Genomic DNA, 22917 nt, shown 5'->3' on the forward strand with positions numbered 1-22917 from the left:
ATTGCAGGGAGTGACACAGAAACGTAGACTGTTATATGCTTGCGTGCAGTTGAGGAAAGACTGAGTGAGACAGAGATGCATGCGTGTAGGGCCAGTGCATGCGTGTTCGGGTGCGTGTGACATGAGAGAAGGGACTGACAGGACCAGAGACAACGACCATTCACCCTCGTCGAACCTGGACAGTCATGTCTGCACACAGACGTCCATACACACACGCCTTAAGCTCTAAATGGAGCTCAACATGCTAGAGAGTAGATCAGAGCAGGTAGTAGAGACTGATGAAGGAGTGACAGGGGAATATGTGTAACAGGTCACCACTTACATGCCTGTAAGAATGTGTGCCAGTGTGTGTATGTGTGGTTGTTGATCTGTAAAGCATTAGTCATTTTCATAATCATCAAAATGCAGAATGGACCCTTTTTACAGTTTTTTATATTGTGGCTGGTTAAGATGCAGCTAATTTAACTACATTATATACTTTGGGGTATTTTGTCTACTGCAATTCATTATATGCTCATAGCATGTTTATAGCTGCTAAATTAAAGACGAATATTTAATAATATAAAGTTCAATGTTTACCATACTCAAGTAAAATGCAAGTATTTACTCCACAGGGAAACAATGTTTGGGTCCAGGATGGAGAAAACCACTCAAAGTGTGATTTGCAATAAAACAGAGAACAGTGAATTATCATGTTATTGTGGTGCGTGGAGTACACCTGGTGCCTGCCCTATATGTGCAAGTATTGTTCTTCAGAGATTTTTTAACACAGCAGCTGCACAAATCAGTCCACTTAACTGTTGTCAAAACGTAACCAGTGGTGTGCAAAACCAATATCGCTGTGGTGGAGGAAGACGACTTCCTGCCAAGTATCATCTATCTATTGTTATCTATTTATTTTCAAAGTTTAATGTACTAATCTGAACTGTTGCAATCATGTGAGCCATGGTTCAGGGTCAGAGACTGTACATAAGTTCAGAAACTCACACAGCTGTGACTTTAAAGGACGACGGGCTGTCCCCAAACAACTTCCTGTTTCAATCACCACACATCATTTTTTTTTAAATAGTCTTGTTGACAGACTTGTCTAGATTTTTTATCCTAAGTTACACTGTGACTTATTCTTGTATAAAAGGCAATGGCACAATGTACTGTTGAACATTTTGATTCAGCACACAGAGCACAAACTGTCCCACTATGGGGAAAAAAAACAGATACAACTCTCCTATTGCGTTGTACTGAACAGTGAATGCTTACAAACAGGCACAAGCTGACATTCATAGCTGGCACTGGAAGAAAAAAAAATCATAGCAGTTTAAACTGTTAAACTTAAATCCATCTTTTATTGACGTTTATGTTCACTGTATGGTCTGTAACATCACAATAGCATACTGGGAAATTAGTACAGGAAGAAGGGATGGTGAATGCCCTGGATGTCTCATAAATATCACCCTCTTATAGTACTCTCAAAGGGCAAAGGTGAAGGTGAGTGGGTCATACATCACTCTGAAATTGCACACCAGCTTATCGCTACCTCAGTTTGACTAGAAAATACAGCATGTTTATAGGAGCTAAAAAGCACTGGAATAAATAAAAACAAGTGAGGAATTCATCATAGCCAGCATACATCAGTCACTTCTAACTTTATATATCTGAAGAGTGACCAGAGATGACAGAAGGAGGTGGCAAAGAGTACTAGGGTTCATCTCCGTCCTACCAAAGCCCACACGAGGAATGTCAGGTCTGTCTTGTGCCGTTTTGCCATTTTTGAGCCGTTTCCAAATTCTCGCCTCCCTGCTGGCGTCGCCACGGTGACATCGACCCCGCCGGCCGTGAATAACTGACAGGTTCAGGAGACAGTATGCTTTGTAAAACTCTCTTTACTGAACATATCCTCAAATCAAAGCAACAAGTCACGTTCAATTCATTCAGGCATCACCAAACCTGCAAAGTCTCCTTCGAAAAACGTGAAAAGTCCTCCCATGTGAGTCTTGATCTTTATTCGGGATGTGGAATATAATATCAAGTTTTGTTTTTCTTGTTGTACTTTGTTTTGTTTTTTTTTTCCCCCAAAAAGAAGGAAGCGGAGAGAGCTTGTTCTGTCATTAAATGACTGATGAGGAGAGAGTGTGATGCTGCAGTGCTGCTTGTATTCAGTCCATGCAGTGGAATCAGTGTGAATAATGAAGAATTACATTCAGAAAAATAAATGTTTCTCCCTCCTTCCCTCCCTTAACTCCTCTCCTAGCCCAGTGTCTGATATAGCTTAAACATAAACCTTAAACTGAGGGTTGTGTTCAGTGTGGTAAAATCTTGTACAATGGTAAAGTCAGGAAATATGAGTTGTGAAAACATAACAGTCCACAATGGGAATAATTTAATTTCAGGAACAATATCAAATCAGGTGCAGTGAAAAACAGCAACTATTTTCAGGTTCAAAAAAAAAAAAAAAAAAAAAAAAAAAAAAAAAAAAAGATTAACCAGCTGGATTGCAGTCAAATTGAAAGAAAAATATCCTATGACATTTTTTCTCTAGGTTGTACTTTTACCATTTCTTTTCCTCTTTAACATTGTGTTCCACCACACTGAACATGCCCACATTATCTCCACCCGCCCAGTACATCTCCCACTCACACACAAAATACACTCCTCGCTCAATCACAAAACATGCACAACTATAGAGATCCCACCCCTCCCACTCCCTCCACCACAAAGAAAAAAAAAAAAATATCAATCATCCCATTAAAACAACGCAACTGCAAAAGAACTACACATTCAAGTACCTATTTGTCATATGGCACCAAGAGCAAGTGTACCACAAGAACATTAACCAGCCACCAGGCCTATTCTCTTTCAATACAGCCACTTCAGAAAGCTCAATGAATTTGCCATTGAATGACTGAAAAAAAAAATGTATATTACAGTTGTCTCTATATTTGAAATGCATCTATAGATAATACACACTCAAAGCATGTGTATCCACTTTGTCTATGTGCACATTTGTTTCAAAAAGACATAAAAGAAAGAGTTTTTTTTCTGACAAATATTTGCCTCTGAGGTTTCATTTTTTTTTTTTTTTTTTTTTTTTTTTTTTTAGTGCTTGGGTTGACAGAAATGACACGGACTCCTGGTCAATCCAAAGAGTCAAACCAGGGCTTTCCCAGCAACTGCCCTGTGCCTTTGAGGCCAAGTCTATGAAGATAACTGTGGACAAATTAGGGAGAGCAATTTAAGCGACAGTGTGAACACAGCTCTGAGTGTAGGGCCTATTCTCTTCTGTCCTGAAGTCACCCTCCTTTACTTCATACAGTGAAGCACCAAAAAGCTACTTTTCCCTCCCATTCTGCCGTCTAAGATATATCTCCTGGCCCCCTTATCCACCTGTAATAGGACCACAGCCACAGTACTCTGATAAGCCATATATACCAAAAACATTACAAAAAAGGAAAAAAAAAAAAAAAAAGACAAATGATGGAATTAAAAAAAAAAAAAAAAAAAAAGTTATGTTTTTTTTTAATGGTTTTTTTGTAGTTTTTTTTTCTTACACAGGATATTTGAGAAATAGAAAAAGGCAAGTTGTAGCACAAGCAGGTTTGTGTGTGTACATGTGTTGAGAGAGGGGGAAGAAGGTGAGGCTGGAATCCCTTTATCCCAAACCCTGTCTTTGGAACGCTGCTGTGTGGGAACACTGTGTGCAACTTGGACTTTTATGTTTTAGTTTCTCTACACACACGCACACACATACGAACACACACAGACACACACGGGTGACACACATTAGGCCACAACGAATACCATGGCTGGGAAGTATGATGAAACAAACAAATCAAAATATATATCTATTTATATAGGAATTTAATATATAATTTCTATCTTTCTATCTTTTAAACAACAGCAGGCTCAAAAGCTTATGTTTCTGGCCATGTCTGCCAATGCAAATGACAGCTGAGTCTCTTCTGTCATATGAAGAAACAGAGAAAGCGAAAAGAGAGAGAGAGAGACAGAGGCGAAAAGTGAAAAGGCGAAAATCAGCTGTTTGATAAAATCCTTTTAGAGAGGAGAGGAGAGAAAGTGAGCAGGGACGTGCAAGAGGAGTCATCACACTTGAGTTTCGACTGTTTTGTAATTCCTATCTGCAGCCAGGCACAACAGCCCATGTCCTGGTTTAGTTTGGACACAGAATGGAGGAGCCAAATTCGTCGCCAGACAGACCCGGTCCTCTCATGGGTGCAGCCTCAGGCGGTGGAGCTCTCTGGTGGTGAATCTGAGGCTTAAACCCAGAGGTCTTTGGAAAGCGAGGACTTGGGAGTTCTGTGAGGCTTTCTCCAGCGAGCCGGGCGCATGGGCAGGTTTAGTGTTGGGCCCCATATGAGTACTAGTAATGCTCAGAAACTGATGCTTGCCTGAACTGGACAGCGTAGCTTAAGGTGTGTGGGAATCACAGGCTTGTGTGGTTGATTGGCTACCAGTCAGGTGCAAGTAAAGTTCACACTTCAAAACTAATAATGCCAAAAAAAAAAAAACAAAAGCAGCCAACAAACCACTTAAGTCTAATCAGTGTCTTACAAACATCCGCGAGTGGCTGGTTTGGTCATGGCTGGTTGGCTGGCTGGCTGGCTGTTGTGAGGTCCTCCCTTCTCTCTCAGTTCAGAGCAAGGCACCATGGAGCCCCAAAGTGTTCAGAGCAGGGCTGCTCCTGTGTCTCCATCAATCCACAACAAAAACAAGCACTACAAAGAAATCAAGAAAATGAGGGGCAAGAGAAACTGTGCTTGTTTGCCTCTCCTATGATGTATATATTGTGTATGCGGTTCTCATTTCAGACCACTGATGCAGTTGTTCTTGTTTTCCCCCAATTTTGTTCCATAAAAAGAACCAACCAAATCTGTTTTGCAGTCCTCCACGCTGGGTGTGTTGTGTGTTTCTAAAACCAGGATTTCTGCTTTGATTGATCTCTCAGTGTGGGGGGGAAGAAAAAAAATATCCCAGAGGAAATTAAAAGGTGACTATGGATGTGATCTTGTGTGGAAAAGTGGTCCTGTTTTTTTGGATCAGGCAGTTGTGCTGGACAGCTACCAGTGGTACTCCAAATCAGCTCCGCTCTGTAAGAGGAAAGCAACCAAGAGAAGGGGAAGAGACAATGAGATGAGAAACAAGAAGAGGAAAATAGAACATGGCAAGAAAGGGAGAGATGGAGAAAGAGGAATGAGAAAAAATATGGAAAACAAGACAAAGGAGGGAGAGCAGGGTGACAGAGAGGGGACAAAAGAGAAGGCACACTGTTATCAAATGTAGAAACAATCTTTACAGTATCATTCAATGATTTCGCTCCCCAGCCTGGAATTCAAGGTGAGGTTTTCCTATAATCAACACAACAAGAAAATAACAAAATAGAGTAAAAAAACAAACAAACAAACAAACAAAAACAGTTACAATAGCAGAGTAAGCCAGGGCACACTTTCAACCTCAGTGTGTAGGTTTGTTCTGCAACAATACGCCAACACAATTCCAACAAACAATTCCAAGGCCTTTGGTCTTATTGCAGGGAGTGACACAGAAACGTAGACTGTTATATGCTTGCGTGCAGTTGAGGAAAGACTGAGTGAGACAGAGATGCATGCGTGTAGGGCCAGTGCATGCGTGTTCGGGTGCGTGTGATGTGAGAGAAGGGACTGACAGGACCAGAGACAACGACCATTCACCCTCATCGAACCTGGACAGTCATGTCTGCACACAGACGTCCACACACACACACACACACACACACACACACACACGCCTTAAGCTCTAAATGGAGCTCAACATGCTAGAGAGTAGATCAGAGCAGGAAGTAGAGACTGATGAAGGAGTGACAGGGGAATATGTGTAACAGGTCGCCACTTACATGCCTGTAAGAATGCGTGCCAGTGTGTGTATGTGTGGTTGTATGTGTGTAGATGAGGGGTTGGAAGAAGAGGGGAGGGGTGTAACAGTTATATATGTGATATGTGATCACTTACCAAATGAAACAGGAGGGCTGCGTTAATCAGAGGGTGAACACACAGTTAGACAAATCGATACATCCCTTATCAATGTGTATGTGTTTAGGTGTGTACTTTGCCACACACCACTTGCTAAGTATAATTTGATTATTATTTTAGTTTTTCTTCCTCCCCCGCTTTAACAGAGGGCAAAGCTTTGCTTCTTTTTTTAAGTTAAAGGTGCCATTAGTAATTATTTTCTAATTTTTCTGCACAAAATATATCAACAGGGTTTTGTCAGTTGTCATTCTCATCTTGTTTCAGTTACATCTTGTTACTCTTTCAGTGGAGCGTTATGCCAGTACTAGCATATTAGCTAAACTTTGGTCCGTTCAGGGGTCCACATGTTGGGTCAGCTCTTGGATCCTTATGCACCAGGTTTGACTGTCCTTGGGTCCAATTTTTGAGGGAATGTTTCACAGACACAGGGTTTGGGTAGGTCCAAAAGTGTCACTTACTAGAACTGCAATTAAGCTAACGTTATGTTGCCCTGTCAGTTTACACAGGAATAAAATAAATACTGCAGACAAAACTTTAAATGTCAGTCATTCTAACTTCAGTTTTTACTGCTAGTTGTAGTTGTGTAGCACCACCTCATCTAGTCAGTTTGCACTTAGTGCAGACTTGGATACTTGCCTGTGTAAAAATCTGTATCTCTATCAATCTTTACTTAACACTGTTATGACATGCTGCCTTGTTTTTTCTTTTTTCTCTGACGCACAATACAAGTAATAAAACAGGTAATCTTGACATTTGTCTGCAAACTCTTTAATAAGACTTCCAAACATGGAGGGTTTGGGGAGCACATGTTTTGAGCCATTTTTTACTGATAGCACCTTTAATTCAAGAAAAACTATTTGGCTGTTAACTGCTATATAATTATGTAACTTATAATCCCCACTGGTTTAAAACAAACAGAACTAAAAATGCTAGCCAATCCTTAAAGTTACAGCATTCCTTAAACATTATGATGAAATTAAAATCTATTTGACGCCACTATGACCAAAATTTGGAAAGACACTGTGGTATACAGCAATGCACGTCCAGCTATCCCGCCCCCTTCCCACAGGGATTTGACTAGCATCACAGACAGCACCATCTTTTCAAGAAACAAAAACTTCACCACAAGAATCTGAACGATGCTATGATCACACAGTGGCCTTCAGAAGAGTAGATAATATCCTTTTCATTTGTGTGTCAATATGTGCATTTGCATGTGTGCATAAGACAAACAATCACAGTAACTCTACGTCCTTACAGACAAGCCAAGACAACACAGAGGTGAGCGTCACCTCACCTCCAACACGAGCTACCGAACAGGAGATCACACACACTCACACGCTGGTCTTTCTATAGTTGTGAGGATAGTCATTGACATGATGCATTCCCTAGCCCCTCATCCTCACCTTAACCATCAAAAATAAATGTCTAACTACTCTAAACCTAATTCTAACCTGAACATGGACAGACACACAAGAACACACCAGACAGAACAGCAAACAAACAACAGGATGCAGCCCTATAATGACACTGCAACGCTAATTATTCTTAATTCTTAAGTGTGCCATTCCCTCACAGTCACATCTGATCCACCATTTAAAAAAAAAAAAAATCACATTCACACACTCACATATCGACTGCAACAACAGAAACAGGACCACACAGGAGTCATTATGTCAGAGAGTACATACATGTTTCTGTAAAACTTGCCAGCACACAAATGTGTATTTTCAAATCTGTGGGCGAGACTACGTCCTTAGCCACAACCTCCTGAAGTATGACACCAACAACTGTTGTGTACAGACTCAAATTTTCAAATAGTGGCCACATCCTAAATATTTACCTTAAATAAAAAGAGAACTGAGCCTTTTATTTGTGACAGGATGCTGTTAGAAACATGTCTCTGTTTTTATTTCCCCATTTCATAAGAACACTTATTTGTCTGTTGTTTACAACAAACATGGTTGCATGGGACAAAGGTAAACAACTAACTGCACTAGCAACAAACAGAAGCTGTGTATTTGGATGGTCTTAGTCTGGAAGGTATTGAGCATAGGGACAGACAGTAAAAAAGAAGATAATGTTGCAGCAATGGTTTGAGAAGTGTCTTCTGACATTTTGATACTTTGCTTTGAAGCTGGCAAAAAGCTGACTGCAGCCACCGTCCTCAATGAAGGAGCAAGCTACAAAACTTCAAGAGCCACTTTTCAAGCCTACACAATGCTATACATTTTTTTCACTAGAGTAGTCCTTTCTGCAATCCACAGTCCATAGTGCTGTGTGGTATCTGGCATAACCTATTGTCATTTTCTCTTCTTTTTACAGATATGGACTTAGTTTTGACTGCTGCTTTATCTACAGGGTGGGTGCGTGTGCGTGTGCGTGCGTGTGTGTGTGTGTGTGTGTGTGTGTGTGTGCACCTGCCACTTGGATTCCCAATATTTCTAAGAACACCAAAAGGCAGCACAAAGCTGAAAGATGCAGAGCCACATCCATTTCCAGCAGGAAAAGCGTGCGTGCAATTTTATAAACCATGGAGTCAACCTCACCAAGGTGAACACTGTTCTAGTACCAGTGACAGATTCTTTTGTTTGGGATTGTGCTGCATATTAAATATCTAATAAACGCAGACTGATCCAGAAAGTGTTAGCTTAAGAATCCTTTGGGGTAGCTTTGTGTTAAAACAGAGAAAAAATAGAGAAGGAGAGGGAAAGAAATAAACTAAGAAAGGATTCTTCAATGCACAGAGGTGTCTCCCCTTGGAGACATATGAGCAAGTAAATTTGAAGACAATGCTTTCACTTTTAGTAACTGGATTTGGCAGAAGAGCAAAAATTCTCAGTTCCACTAGAAGAGTTATGTTGCCATGCATGTATAACCCATAATAAGGGCTACCATGAAGGTGTGCATCTTGCATCATGTGACTTCTCATAGCCATCTCTGAAGTCAGTCTTAATGCTTTATCTGCTGTGGTTTTCAGCGTGAACATAAATACAGTACACACAGATTCAGCAGTTTGGTCCACCAGATGGGATGATTCAACACGAGAGTACGAGCTTTTCAAAAACCAGTGAGATTCATGTGTGAAAGATAAACTGAACAAAAAAAAAGACATCTGATATCTCAGATGAGTTTATGTAGCCTTAAGACTTTAGCATAAGACATCATTCATCACACATACTGACACTCACCCCATCCTCCTCCCTGTATGGGTTCAGACGGTTGTACACTGCTTCAATAACACTGCGTCTGCAGGAAGAATACAGATACAAAAATGTGATTAGGTCTCTTGAGCTGTTCAAGTCAAACCATCCATCAGAGTAACAACAGAGGGCGTGTGTGGAAAAACAAGGTACAGTGAGGTGCATCTGTGAAAAAGGAAAATATCTTGCTAATATTTTAACAACTGTAAATACAAGTAAATAGTTGGGCTGAGCATACACACACCAGATATATGTTTTATTTTTTCAGATTATTAGTAAATTTTGACATCTACTCTGGTCTGCACAGATTTTTGAAGCTTCTGATTAGCAGAGACATACAAGGTTTTACATTCTCCTTGCACTTTCATAGTTTTACTCCAGATGGTCATGACTCCTTGTGATGAAATAACACAGAGCATCTCTTTAAGGGCAGTGGTCCTTACTTGCTGGCAAGGCCTCCCCCTGGTGGCAGAGGGGGCATGCCGCTGTCGGTGGACAGGTTCCTCATCACTGTTACCAGGTCTGGAAACCCCTCCTCCCCCGGCCGAGACAGCATCTCTAAAACAACACCAGGCAAGCTGTTACACAAGTCAGTACTAACAGAGCTGCTGATTGCCAACAACAGCTGGGGGAAGATAGGAGAGGGTGAGGAGAACAGAGGAGAGAGACCAAAAATCTGACAAATAAAGGAGAAAGGAAGTGGAGATGGAAAGCATACAAGTGAATGAGAGTGTGTCTGAGACAGAAAGAGGGAGGGAAACGGTGACAGAAAGAGGCCTGCAACTGAGATGAGAGTGGCATGAGGCCAGGTCAATGTTCAGCCAGAGCATTCCTCTCCCTCTTTCTCTTCTTTTCTCTTTCTGTTCCCTCTTTCTTTCTTTCTTTCTTTCTATCTTCCAGGATTAGACAGCACCTGAAGCCAAACATCTACTCTCCTTCCCCTGAACTGAACGTTTGCATTAACTGTATTTTATCCTGCTATGTGAAAAGATTTTAACCTGCTTTGGAATGCCGATCAATCCATTCAGCAAACACTAATTTGCAGTATTATACACGTTAACTTCCTCTTTGTAATGGCCACTGTAAGACTGTGTAATGCAGATGGTAAAACAAACTATCCTCAAAATACTAGACCTAGTTTTTCCATTCTGTGGATCAAAACAAAAGTGGTACCAGGTTGGTGAAAACAAGTGTAAGGATTCATCTTACCCACTTTCAGAATTTAAGAATACATTTGTTGTTTGGCAAAAATGTGAGACAGCTGATCAGACCTGGTTTTCCACAGACTAAAGGCAAGAAAGCTGACATAACCAACAAAGACTAGAAAAGCTGCACTGTGTTTATCAGAGGGTCTCATGCATCCTGAGGAAAAGAAATGGGATGAAATGAGAAAGAAAAAGACAGAAGGAATCCATCCAAACAAGACAGGGAATGTTTGAGTGAGGGAGGGGGGAGGAAGCTGTGTTTAGGGAGAGAACGGGAGGACAGGAGCAAACAGGGAATAAAGAGGGGAGATGCTTGCTGAAATGGAAAAGGAGGTCATGACGGTGTCATTCTTCTGCTGTGTGCTGGAGCTGACTTGGCTTGAGGTCAGACAATAGAGTGGCAGGGTCAGTCAGAGGAGAAAACACACATACAGATATGATACACTGTTTCTGCTGGGTCACTAAGACAAACCTTTGTATGACAAAAGATAAAGACCAGTTTTTCTCATGTACACCTTTTTAAACAACAGTATTAAAAGGGTGTAATTGGGGCTGATGGGTAATTTATTGAAATGATAAATAAAAATATAAACCCATAGCTGTGCCTTATGTTTATGTTTGTTCTTTATCCATCCATTCTCACCTTCCACTCGAGACTCCAGATATTTGTTGAGCTCAGCGTCTTTCCTCACAGCTTCCTCTGACACTTTGGGAGCGCTGGGCAAACACACTAACACAACACTCATGTTGTCCCGACTCCCCTAAGACGGACGGGAAGAGAGAGGAACGAAGACACAGCAGGTAAGAGAAGGAGTTATTGTGTAGTGCTTGAAGAAACAGTGAGGATGATTTCCTGAGCACAAGCAATGGAAACGTATGGACTGCGAGTCACAACTGCATAGCTGATGCAGTGTTGGTATAGACAGCTAAATGCCAACATCAGGACATGAATATACTATTTCATGGACAATGTCCAACTGAACGCTTATCACTATTTAAAGTCTTTTTAATCTACTGAATTCAAACACTACTGTTCAGGATTAATGAGGAAACCAGCACGATGTTTACAGCCTATAGAAGGTGAACATTTGAGGCCTGTACATTCTTGGCATATTTTGCTTTGTTATGTTCTAAAACTGCCCAACCAATTACACTCTCCTCCTCTCCTATTTGAAGGACCATTTAGTTGTGCGCCTGGGCTTTTCGAGCTGTTACAAATAGTAACAGTTAATTGGTTTGATTTATAAAAATCATCTCGGGAACATTTCTTCATCCTACAGTTCCCTTTGGAGCAGAGAATTTATGTGGCCTTCTGGGTGACACCATCATTTCAAAAAGTAATTTGTGGTAAACCAAACTGAAGCTATCACAGCCAAAACACACAAAAGTCATGTTCAAAAACAAATGTGTACACACCTTGTGCAGGCAGGTATCCACCACTTCATTGCAGACTCTTTCCAGGTCATCAGACACCTCAAGTCTGGATTTCACAAAGTCGCACAGCTCCTCATTGGACATGACATCCCAGATGCCATCACATGCCAGGATCACAAACTGATCCTGTTCCGGGGCTCGAACCATCTCAAACACTTCTGGTTCGGGGCTAACCAGCTGCTCTGTGGGGCCCTTGCCATCCACACACTTGTAATCATAGTCCCCCAAGGCTCTTGATACAGCCAGTGACCCATTAACCCTCTGAATCATCACTGAGCCGCCAGCATTCTGGATGCGCTCTCTCTCACGTGGGTTGCAAGGCTTGTGGTCAAGTGTGGCGAAGCACACGTGTGAGTTGCGGTACAGAACAGCTCGAGAATCACCACAGTTAATGAAGAAGAAATGATCGGGTGACAGCAGGATTCCCACTGCTGTGGAACCACTACGGTCCATGCCATTTCGAAGGTCGGAGAAGCTGCGCATGTGCTCATCAATCCTCAGGAAGCCTGTCCGGATCCCGGCTTTCACAGCCTCCACTGTGGGAGGAACTAGTGCTGCAGGGTCACTGGTGGAACTGTCTGAACCAGCCTGGGAGCCTTGTGTCCCTCTGGCCCCTAAGCTAGCACTGATTATGTGTTCCAGAAGATGCTTAGAGCAATAGTTGGCAACCCTCGAGCCAGCATGACCATCATACACAGCAAAGAACGACCAGTCAGTCATACCAGGAGCAGGGAGTCCCAACACAGCTGTATGAGCATCTTCCATCTCCACCCTCCAGCCCTGCATGGAGCTCAGCCCATAGCGCAGGCCATTCCCCTCACCATGCAAGTTGTGCTTCTCTGTCTTGGGTTTGTCCAGGAAAGCACCCATGGCTCTGTCCTTGAGAGACCCACTGCTACCTGTGAGAGAGAAAAAAGGAGACAGACACCGAAAAAATTTTAATTAAACAATTCAATCACTGCAGGCTCGTACTACACAGACACAACACCAGAATTGTGACTCTGACAAAAATACAGGCTATGTCCACATTATCTTTCTATTTTAAAAAGATGTTTAAAGTGAAAACAATCCAGGCGAGTGTTTTAGCTCCACGTGCATAATTCCAGACAGAAGAGTTGAAAGAATAAATCCAGATGGACTTTGTTTCACAGCCTCAATCCACAGCTCTGGTGTGGGAACGTTCTGGGTTGAAGCCGAATGAGGGAGAAGAGCCAGCGTTTCCCATACATAGACTCTATTTTGTCAGCCCACCCAGTTAGATAAAAATCACTCCTGTTTTACCTTTTTCCACTCATTTCAAACCAACTCATTTTTGGTCACACATCTGTCTTAGTTGTGTGCACTGCAGCAACTGAGTGGGGGCTAGATGCTTCTGTGTGCGCAGCTGCCTGGCTCGTTCAACCGATGGCTTGTTTGTCAGGCATTTAGGGGACATCTGTAAATTGTAGCCACAGAAAGTAACCAGAGTTACACTCCCCTACTAAACTGCACGAGTCTCTGCATATACATCGGTCACACGCACCACCCAACACCACAAGTAAATTCTCAACACGTGGGAAACACTGAGGGGCCCATTAATGCACACGAAGCGGTATGTCATATACATATCAGGTTTCATTTTCAGGTTGTTGCATCAGACTGTTAACATACATTAAGCTTCCACTAAAAATTGGTGTGGTTTTGCCTTCTCAGCCAACAAACACAGATTGCAGATCTCAACTGAATCTTTGAGGATGTGAAAATATGAACCCTGCAAATGTCTCTGATTTTTAAGGAGTCGAACTTGGACTGCTGGAGTTTTTAGGCATGTGTGTGTGTTTCTTTTACTGTTTACTTAATAGGCCTAAAGGAATAATTCAACCAAACAGTGATCATTGCTCATCATATCCAGAAATAACACAGCCACTTTGGTTTATGCTCAAAGAGGCTGAGGAGCAAGCTTAAAAGCTTCTTTGGCCAGCCAGAACTAGCTACTAAGAGCATTAACAAAGTCCACAGAGTGGTTGAGAGAGCATTATCTGTCCATAACTGCACCTGCATTAGCTGAATGAACAGCAGTATCAGGCTGCTTGACAGTAGAGAGAAATTCTGTTTCCAGCCTATGTTAATTGGTTATGTGAGAACATCAACCTATACAGTCTTATTGATTGTCATACTACTTAACGGCCTCTTAGCCTTGGAAATTGCTGTGTTAACTTGTACCTTTTTTCTGAAAATATCAATAAATACTACTTACATATAAGTTGTGAGCATACTCAAGGTTCAGGTCTCTTAATGTACATGTGGTTGAGGCTACATCTTACATATTTTTTAAACCTAACAACTGCCTGGTTTCCCACAATCTCATATTTCTGTTAATCCATGATTTAAGGTTAAAAGGTAAGAAAACAGGAAACACAAAACTGTGACCTATCAAATGACAAGAGGGGGTCCATTACATGAGCTGAACAAAGTCACCCTTACTGACATAGGAAATGTTGAGGCTGCATTTTTTAGTAATCTGTCTCACATCTGACAGAGCAGATAAACTTCAATCTTACCACAATCTATAGCACTGTCTACACTGCCTGCATGACAGCTTGAAATTCACACACTCACTAATTTCATGTGCGTAACTGCAACAGGAAAGGTCCTTAGACATTTGTGTGCAATGAACATTATCTTGTACTGGGCTGTGAGCACTGTAAAATCACTTGTGAAAGAAAAGCAGCGCTGTGGCCTAACGGACCCAGTGTAAGAGGTTGGAGACTCTTCCTGTTGCGCTGCTGATGTGCTGCTTTTGCTGCACAGCTGGTGTAGACAAGGTGTAGTCCCAAATATATGACTTGACACTTGATCATGATTTCAAATCAAGCAACTTAGACTTGAGAAAAGCTGACATGGAAGTTCTTATTAAAAATTACCTATGGACTATGCATTTTAATTTTAGTTCCTGATATTACAGACAGAAAACACAAAGCTTTTTCCTCCAGTAGTGTTTGCAGTTGACACATTATTGGCTCTCATTAGTGTGTGATGCACACAAACCAAGCCTGTGACGGCAGACTAGCCGTCACATGCTACAGTTGTGCACAAGAACCAAGACTACAGGTTAATAAGTGATTTAACAAAAAAAAAAAAAATACAGTATCTAGATTAATCTTATTAAAATATTAAAAGCCTAAAACTTTTTAGTGCATTTACTCTTGGAGACACCTCCTGTAGCAGGAACTAACATAGAGATGGTTTTGGCAGGAGGTTAGCTGTGTGTGTCTGTTGAAAGATTTTTGTCAACGCATTAGCATAACCGTTCAAGACACAGTCACTAAACTTTACAAGTGTGTAGTTCAGATCAAAAATTAAGGCAGTGGTCTGACCCATGACTACCAAGTACTCAAGTGATAATGTAGTAATAATAACTGAGTATTCATGGGACAAACATCAAAATGTTGACAGGCATGGCAGCTGGTGTGATCCCATTACAAGATGGTCTCTTGTTGAACTTTATAATGCTACAACAAATTGTTTGTAAAATGGCAAAAAATTGAACTGGAGGTTGCTTCAGACTGATTCAGTAGAGCATATCAAATATGAATACTTTCCCCAAAGATTTAAAGTCTAATTTCAGTCACTAGAAATCAATGATGTTTTTACAAGCCCTCAGAGTTCCATAAAGGTTAAAATATCATATAATTGCTTTGAAAAACTGCTTGTGCAACAATCCAAACACAAATTTTATTCACTGTAGTGTGGCAAAAACCTTAAAGAAAATAAATAAATTATTAATATTAAATATTCATGGTTAAGACTGCAAACAAGTGACCTGATAAACTGTTGACATGAACACCGCAATCAACAACCTGATGTCTGAGTGGGTACCAAAACAACAATCCAAATTATTTATTCAGCTATCCGTTACAAAAACTGGTCAAAATAATATAATCTACATGTTTTTTCACAAAGTCAGCAATACAAAATCATAACACAGGTTTTGTATTTTTCATTTACATTTATAAAAGAGTGGTTTGTGTGACTTCTACTCTCCCAGTTCATTTCACTGAGATAAAAAGGGTGCGTTTTATTTTGCATATCAGCAGACACACACACATGCACACTTGGCCACTGATCACATATCAAAGGGATGGGAAGCATCACTAGTCAAAACCACTTGAATTATTACCTTGACAACAAATGCATTCACACAGGCTTTCAAATTATTGAGAAGATATCAAAGCCATGTAAACAATCACCAAACCAAATTATCTGCTTTTTCACCTGAGCAGCAATCACACACACTGCACCGCGGCCAAGGTCCCGCTATTTTAAGGCTCATAATAAGAACAGAATCAAAAACACGCAGCTACAATTCGCACCATACGTGTCAATGCTGCATTAACAAATAAATACCCCCATACATAACTAAACAGTGCTCAGCAGCTCTGAGAACTTTGAGGAGTGATGTCACCCAGAGTCTGATGTCTCCATGGTTACGCAGCTTGGAGTGGCAGCTGAGTGGTTACCATGGCAACAGAAGCAGTAAGATGTTGGAGCATGCGACAAGAGGACCGCACGGCCGTGCAGCTGTGTGTTGTATGTGTGTTTACGTACATTCATGTGGCCATTTATGGCGAGCACATGGGGGTTAAGTTAGGTCTCGACAAAAGGTGGTAAATCTGACCTCGCTCTGATTTACTCGTTCACACAACACAGCTGTTTCTCTCACATCTTACATGGCACACATGGCAAGATGAAGTGAATGATTGATGCTCTTTGAGAGTCAAAGATGAAAGCTGGCTAACAGAGAGGCCCACAACACCCACAGGTCCCGGACTTCAGACAAGCAGGGCGGCTTTAACATGCTAACTCAATTTAACAGTCAGCTGCTGATGGGATACACACAGAGCCAGATTAGCTTGTCAAACACAGACTACTCACAGCAGGAAACTACCACTCTCTCTGTCCCAACTCCTGTTTTGTGACATGAAGTGCACAATATGTGATATTGTGATGTGATATAAAAGCCTACATCTACATTTCACATCAGCATCATGACAGTACAGTTTTATTGTATTTGGTGGGGAAACAACACGTGACAGGTGTGTTTGGAGGACTTAACAATCTGATCAAAACACAAAGAATCATGATACCCTGTGTACAGGCCACTGGGAAATGTAGCATGGTGTTTAGAGTTGCTGCTGAGTTAAATTCTCAGTAATCTATTACTAAACTATGACAATCAGTCAGGGCTTAGGGTTAACCATAACCCTGCTTTATCACACAATGCAAGGTAAGTACTGGAGAATCAATGGTCACTAACTCAGGAGTGGATAAAGGGAATGACTGGACCAGTGTCTGAATATAGTTTTTCTGATCTGAAACCTGGTATTGCCCACTACAAAAAATTCCATATATAGTTAGCTGTAGTGAATAAGTGAACTAAACAGTTTTGTAAGTAAACTACTGATTCAACCAGTAGTCAGTTGACAATGAAGAGAGTTTGGTGCAGATGTGAATTTGTGGATGTGCTAAAAAGAAATGCCTGAATGATGAAAATAAGTGACTTGGTTCAAAGTGACTCAGTCCCACTTTACAGTTTATATCTCTAGTTGAAAAAGCCAATACTGAGGGTGTGGGGTAAATCTTAAAATGATCCGTTTCTGCTAATGTGCTTATATTGCCATTTAGGCAGAGGATCATCTTTCCAGTGAGTGTCTATTAGTCACGTCTGTGTTGGAAAGAGTAAAAACTAAAGGTATATGGAACAGCTGGTGTAATGCATTATCCTCACTTATGATAAAGATTGTAGCTAAAATGGAGTCAGTTTTACCCCTAAGTGAGGCTCTCTGACTTTTTTTTTTTTTTTTTTTACAAATTAGAGAGTTGGAACAAACAGGTGGAGGATATCTCAGATCCCCCTCTTTGATGACTCATCATTGAAGCTGCATCAGAAACAGTCAATTTCCCGGAACAAGTGCTCTTTGAACAGACAGCTTCAGCCATCTTCAGAGCAGTGGCGTCAGGGAAGCTAGGGCCGTCACTTGACCAGACTGGAGTCTATCAGACTATCGCCAAAGAAGAGGTGAATGTGTCATATTATACTGGACTGTGAGTGGATTCTTGGCAACAAGAAGAGCATGTGTACTTGTATCTACCTGCTCTCTCTATCCAGAAACCTGGCCTGCTTTCAATTTAACTCCCAGGCCTAAAAAGTTGAGAAATAGTGAGATGTGGTGAGGAGGGAAGCAGAGGGATGAATGACATGGACTAAGCATTTACCATGTACTAAATGGTTTAAAAGCAATCACTACTGCTGTAAGTGATACTGTTTTAACACAAGCAATGTGTTTTCATATTAACACAGACAGATAGATAAAATGTATCCAGATGGTTCAGTGAAACTGCTGGAGTCTCAGCCACAGCTGCTGTATTTAACAGGTTTAAAGTAGTTCAGCTGAAGTCACTGATAGAGTCAGTCAGTCAGATAACCCTCTGATAAGAGATTGTGAGAAAAATGTAAATGTAACAAAGCAAATGTGATAAAAGGCTACCAAAAAGATTTGAATAATCTTAACACATTCGATGTTAACACAACTTAATTTCATGGATAATTAGGCAGACCCAAAATTTCATGTAATGGTATTGTTTGAGATATGAGTATAAACAGGGAAAGTTTATGCTGGCTAATTCTAAAAATGAAAACAGTTTTATCAGAAAATTCATCTGCAAATCAGTCTTTTCTTGTTCAGACAAACACAGTTAGCCCAACCCCCCTCTTGGCATTTGACAAACTTTATAAGTATAGATAAATGCCTTTGGACGGGCCGATAGACTCGCAGCAGTCATTGGCTAAAACAGCATGGCTAGTGCAGGATTTCACATCAAGGTGCCAACACAAACATGCCACTGATGATGCTGCCATTTCTGGAACACACCATCACACAAACACACTGCAAAACACACAGCCCCACACACACACACACACACACACACACACACACACCAACAACCCAATAAAACTAACCACAACAAGGCAATAAAACAAGTTAATTCCTGTACTAGTGTTTCACTGGAGCGGAATACAAAACATGAAGGAAACTTTATTCTTAATTACATTAGACTTTGCTATGCACATTGACACCAAATAATGAAACAGTCATTTCAAATGACACAAATAGATGAAGGCATAAAAAAAACGTGTTCTCCTGTCCATGTATTTTAAGCACTTTACCAGAATAAAGTTAAAAACAGCTCCACATGTAAGTTGCACCTGTTGCAAATATTAATGTGGTATTTTATTTTTAAAAAAAAAATTTTTTTTTAAAAAAGACAGAACTTATCATTGATATTATTGCGTTGATATGTGCCATTATTGGCACATGAATCTATAATTCTACAAAAACATAAAATCAAAAAAAGAAACGTATTCAGATATAATGTTAAGGGTGCAGATCTGTTACATCACTTCCACAGATATTATTCACCAAATGTTGCTAGTCCATTCGCTCATTATACCACTTCATTCCATCATTTATACAATCACAAACTGATGATGAAGATACATTTGAAAATTGTCAAGCAAAAAACAAAGTAAACAACTAACGCCAGTCACTTAACAAAATGGGACCCCGACGTGTTAATAACTGGCGCAATATCAGCAGGACCGATAACATCATAATCATCACCGTCAACACCAAGATACATATCAATACACCTTTAACGTTATGATCCATAATTAATGTTAAGCAGTTCAGGGTCAGCTAAAAATAAGGCCACTTATGTTGATAGCTAACCAGCTAGCGAAGTTCACAGTTGTCAAAGTGTTGTCTACACGTTAGCGGTTGACTAGCTTGTGTGAGTATATTTAATAGAAACTTTGCTTAATCCCACTACCAGACGCTACTTACTTTGTAGAATAGGGAGTATCTCTGTCAGTCCTTCTTCCTGTGGCTTCAGGATCAGGTATGTTTAAGTGCCCAGGCTTGTTGTGATAGGCTTAGCTCTCGGTAACGTTAGCCACTTTCGTTCCTCGGCCCCTGCTCGTCAGCTAGCTTTGATTAAGCTAGCCAGCATTTCACACGGTCAGTTCTCCTTTCAGCATGTCTCTGCATCGGAATAAGGCTTTTACATACATGTTTGGCACTGTAAACCCAAAGAGCGCCAAATAAGTAACAGTCACGTAGGCTGCCGGTTGAAAAGAAAAACACTCGTTTACCACGACTAGCTAATTTTGGCTAAAGCTAAATGTATGAGGCAGATGACGTTCTTTTTCAACATCCAGTTTGGGGGCGGGGCTAGCCTTTCGCTCTCTACTGTGATTGGACAAACGCCGATCCGAAGCAAAGACATGGATTGGTCTAAAAATGAGTCAGTCAGACTTCAACTCTGACAAACTGTAAACCATAGCTGTAAACAATAAGAACCGAGTTTTCTGAATGGTTTGTGTGTATGTGTGTGTGTTGTGTGTATATTGTGTCTGTGTGTGTGTGTGTGTGTGTGTGTGTGTGTGTGTGTGTGTGTGTGTGTGTGTGTGTGTGTGTGCTGACCCCTGTGATGTATTTCCATATGCCACATTATGATATTATGATATTGTTAATGTTGATGTATCACTGTGTTATAATAATATTTCACTTATGACTAGTTTTCTCCAGTGGTTCCCAAACTATAGGTCGGGCCCCTCAAAAAGGTCACCAAAGGGGTTATGAGATGACCAGATGCAGAAATAATTTTTTTCTAAACTTTTCTATCATCTTTGATTTTGTTTTGTTGAAATTACAGTTACTTCGATAAAAACCATGAGACAAGAATAGAGTGACAACCACTATTTACCAGAGCTGCTACCACCTCATAGAAATCTGTGACAGTAGGCCCCAGCTAGATTCTGCTGTTTTGTAACTTGTTCCATGTCAAATGCTTGGAAACCACTAATTTAATATTTAGTATTTTATTGTATTTTATGAGGTTATTATGTATTTTACAAATTCTTAATGTTAAAATCTAAGTCTGAAAAGTAACTAGAAGTTTAAAATACTAAATAAATGTAGTACAATGTTTCCCTCATAAAATTTTGTGGCAGATAACTGCAGTATTTCTATCACTAGTTTATCCATAGTAATTTGTTTATAAGAAGAAAACAGAGGTAAAGCTTAACTTTGAGAGTAATTCCATCGATTATCAAATATTGCAATACTAAATACTAAACAAAGTTCTGGTGGTTGCAACTGAACATATCTTCTCTGCCTTATAGGCAGAAGAATTATTGGGGCAGAAAGGTATGTCAAGCTTTCACTGCAGCAGGATTACTTTGTTTGGATTTTATGTAGCGGTAAATGTTCTATGTATTTTCAAGTCAAAGGACATCAAACCACTCATTTTAATGTCCTTCCACTGTATATAGTATGCTGAGCATGATGTCATTGTGTTGGCGCCTGTGTGTCTGTCTGTGCATTGTTCAAAACACTTAAAGTATACCATTAATAATGTATGTGATCATTTAGTTTGAATGTAGCAAACTTTATTCAGACACCAAGAGTTCCTGCTATGGGTTAGATTACATTTTGGAGTGATCTAAGTGAAAAATGTGAAGTAAGTAAAGTTTATTTATGTAGCACTTTTCGCTGACATGAATCAGAAAGTGCTTTACAGAGCCATAGAAAGTGAAAATCACAATTGCATGCTCATAAAAAAATAGCAAAAACATGCAGAACACACAACACATGAATACACTACAGTATCCAGTAAAATACATACTGCTACAGACCTTGTATGCACAAATGATCCAAAATTATGTTTAAACATATTAGTCTTAGCTGCTTTTTAAATGACTCCACAGAATAAGCAAACCTTAGAGGTGCAGGGAGAGCATTCCACAACATAGGTGATATGTCCTCAAAAGCTCAGTCACAAGTCTTTAAGCAGGTGTGTGGGACAGATAGTAGATTCAACTTATTTGACCTGAGAGAGCAAGCTGAGAGTGAGGGCGGAGTAGATCAGTTAAATATGCAGGGACTTGATGAGTCAGTTTGTATGTAAACGTGAGAATTTTGAACAGAATTTTGCACATAACAGGAAGTCAATGAAGGGATGTGAGTGTGGGTGTAATATGAGACCATCTATTTGACCTATGTCTGGGGGAGGCTTTCTGAGAAAAGTGCATTACAGTAATCAATACATAAAGAAATGAAAAGCATGTATGAGCATTTATAATTCTCAATTTGAAACTAGGTCCCAGTTTACTGATGTTTCTTAGGTGTAAAAAACAATCAATAATCAAATTCTGTTCAGCTGCTTAATATGGGTGTTGAACCACATGGAAGGATCAAAAATAACCCCCAGATTACAGAGGCTAGAGTGGGAGCTGAGGAAAGCCCTGTACTTTGCTCGAACATGGGAATGATCTTTTCTGGAGCAACAGTCAAAACCTCTGTCTTGTCAGCGTTGGGTTTTCTGCCATCCAATCCCTGATAGCTGTGTAACAGTCTAGAAGCTTAATAACCTAAAAGCCTCACTAGGCTTGAATGAGAAATGGAGTTGGATGTCATCTGCAAATAGATGATATGCAATACTGAAACTGCTTATAATCTCACCCAAGGGTAGCAAATATAAAGAGAATAAAAGAGGCCCCAGAACTGAACCCTGTGGGACCCCACAAGACGGTGGAGAGGAGGAACTTTTCTGCTGGCTTAGGAAGTTTGTTTCTATGCTTAAATTGTATTTATCACTTAGGATCAATATTCAATAATCATATCACATTGTTTATTATTATTATTAGTAGTAGTAATAGTAGTAGAAGTCATAGTAGTAGTAGTATTTTAAATGACTGGTGAAGTTAGCAAATCAAATATTTTTCAAGCTGTCAAGCAATACATGATATGGTATATTATTATAATGCCCTCAAATTAAATATTAATAATTAAGAAACATGGATAGATGTGTGATTTAGGAAAAACTGGTGGTTGTTTTAGAGGCTGCAGTATAGAGTGGCTACAGAATGTGTCCTTGCAGACCAGGCCTTAGCTTATGTGTTTCTAAAGAGGGAGTGTCTTGAGGAGCATATGACTTAATGTCTGTACAGTACTC

General features: G+C 40.3%; 1 protein-coding gene across 2 annotated transcripts in view; it reads right to left on the reverse strand.

The window, feature by feature from the left end:
* ppm1ba (protein phosphatase, Mg2+/Mn2+ dependent, 1Ba) overlaps positions 1-20111 on the reverse strand; it is a 22034-nt gene extending 1923 nt beyond the window's left edge. The window contains exons 1-6 of one of the 2 annotated variants that reach the window (XM_071480160.1): positions 19746-20111; positions 11845-12761; positions 11072-11189; positions 9667-9781; positions 9212-9269; positions 1324-5102 (exon numbers count right to left, since the gene is read on the reverse strand). In XM_071480160.1, coding sequence (XP_071336261.1) covers positions 5073-5102; positions 9212-9269; positions 9667-9781; positions 11072-11189; positions 11845-12732 — 1209 coding nt within the window. In that variant the 5' untranslated portion in view covers positions 12733-12761; positions 19746-20111 and the 3' untranslated portion in view covers positions 1324-5072. Of the gene's footprint in view, positions 1-1323; positions 5103-9211; positions 9270-9666; positions 9782-11071; positions 11190-11844; positions 12762-19745 lie in introns of those variants that run through there. The other variant, XM_071480161.1, reaches the window with a different exon arrangement.
* Positions 20112-22917: the final 2806 nt, after the last annotated feature.

This window comes from Trachinotus anak, unplaced genomic scaffold, assembly GCF_046630095.1.
Source record: "Trachinotus anak isolate AG129_WGS33_773 ecotype Australia unplaced genomic scaffold, CSIRO_AGI_Tana_v1 ptg000007l, whole genome shotgun sequence".
NCBI classification, from domain to species: Eukaryota; Metazoa; Chordata; class Actinopteri; order Carangiformes; family Carangidae; genus Trachinotus; species Trachinotus anak.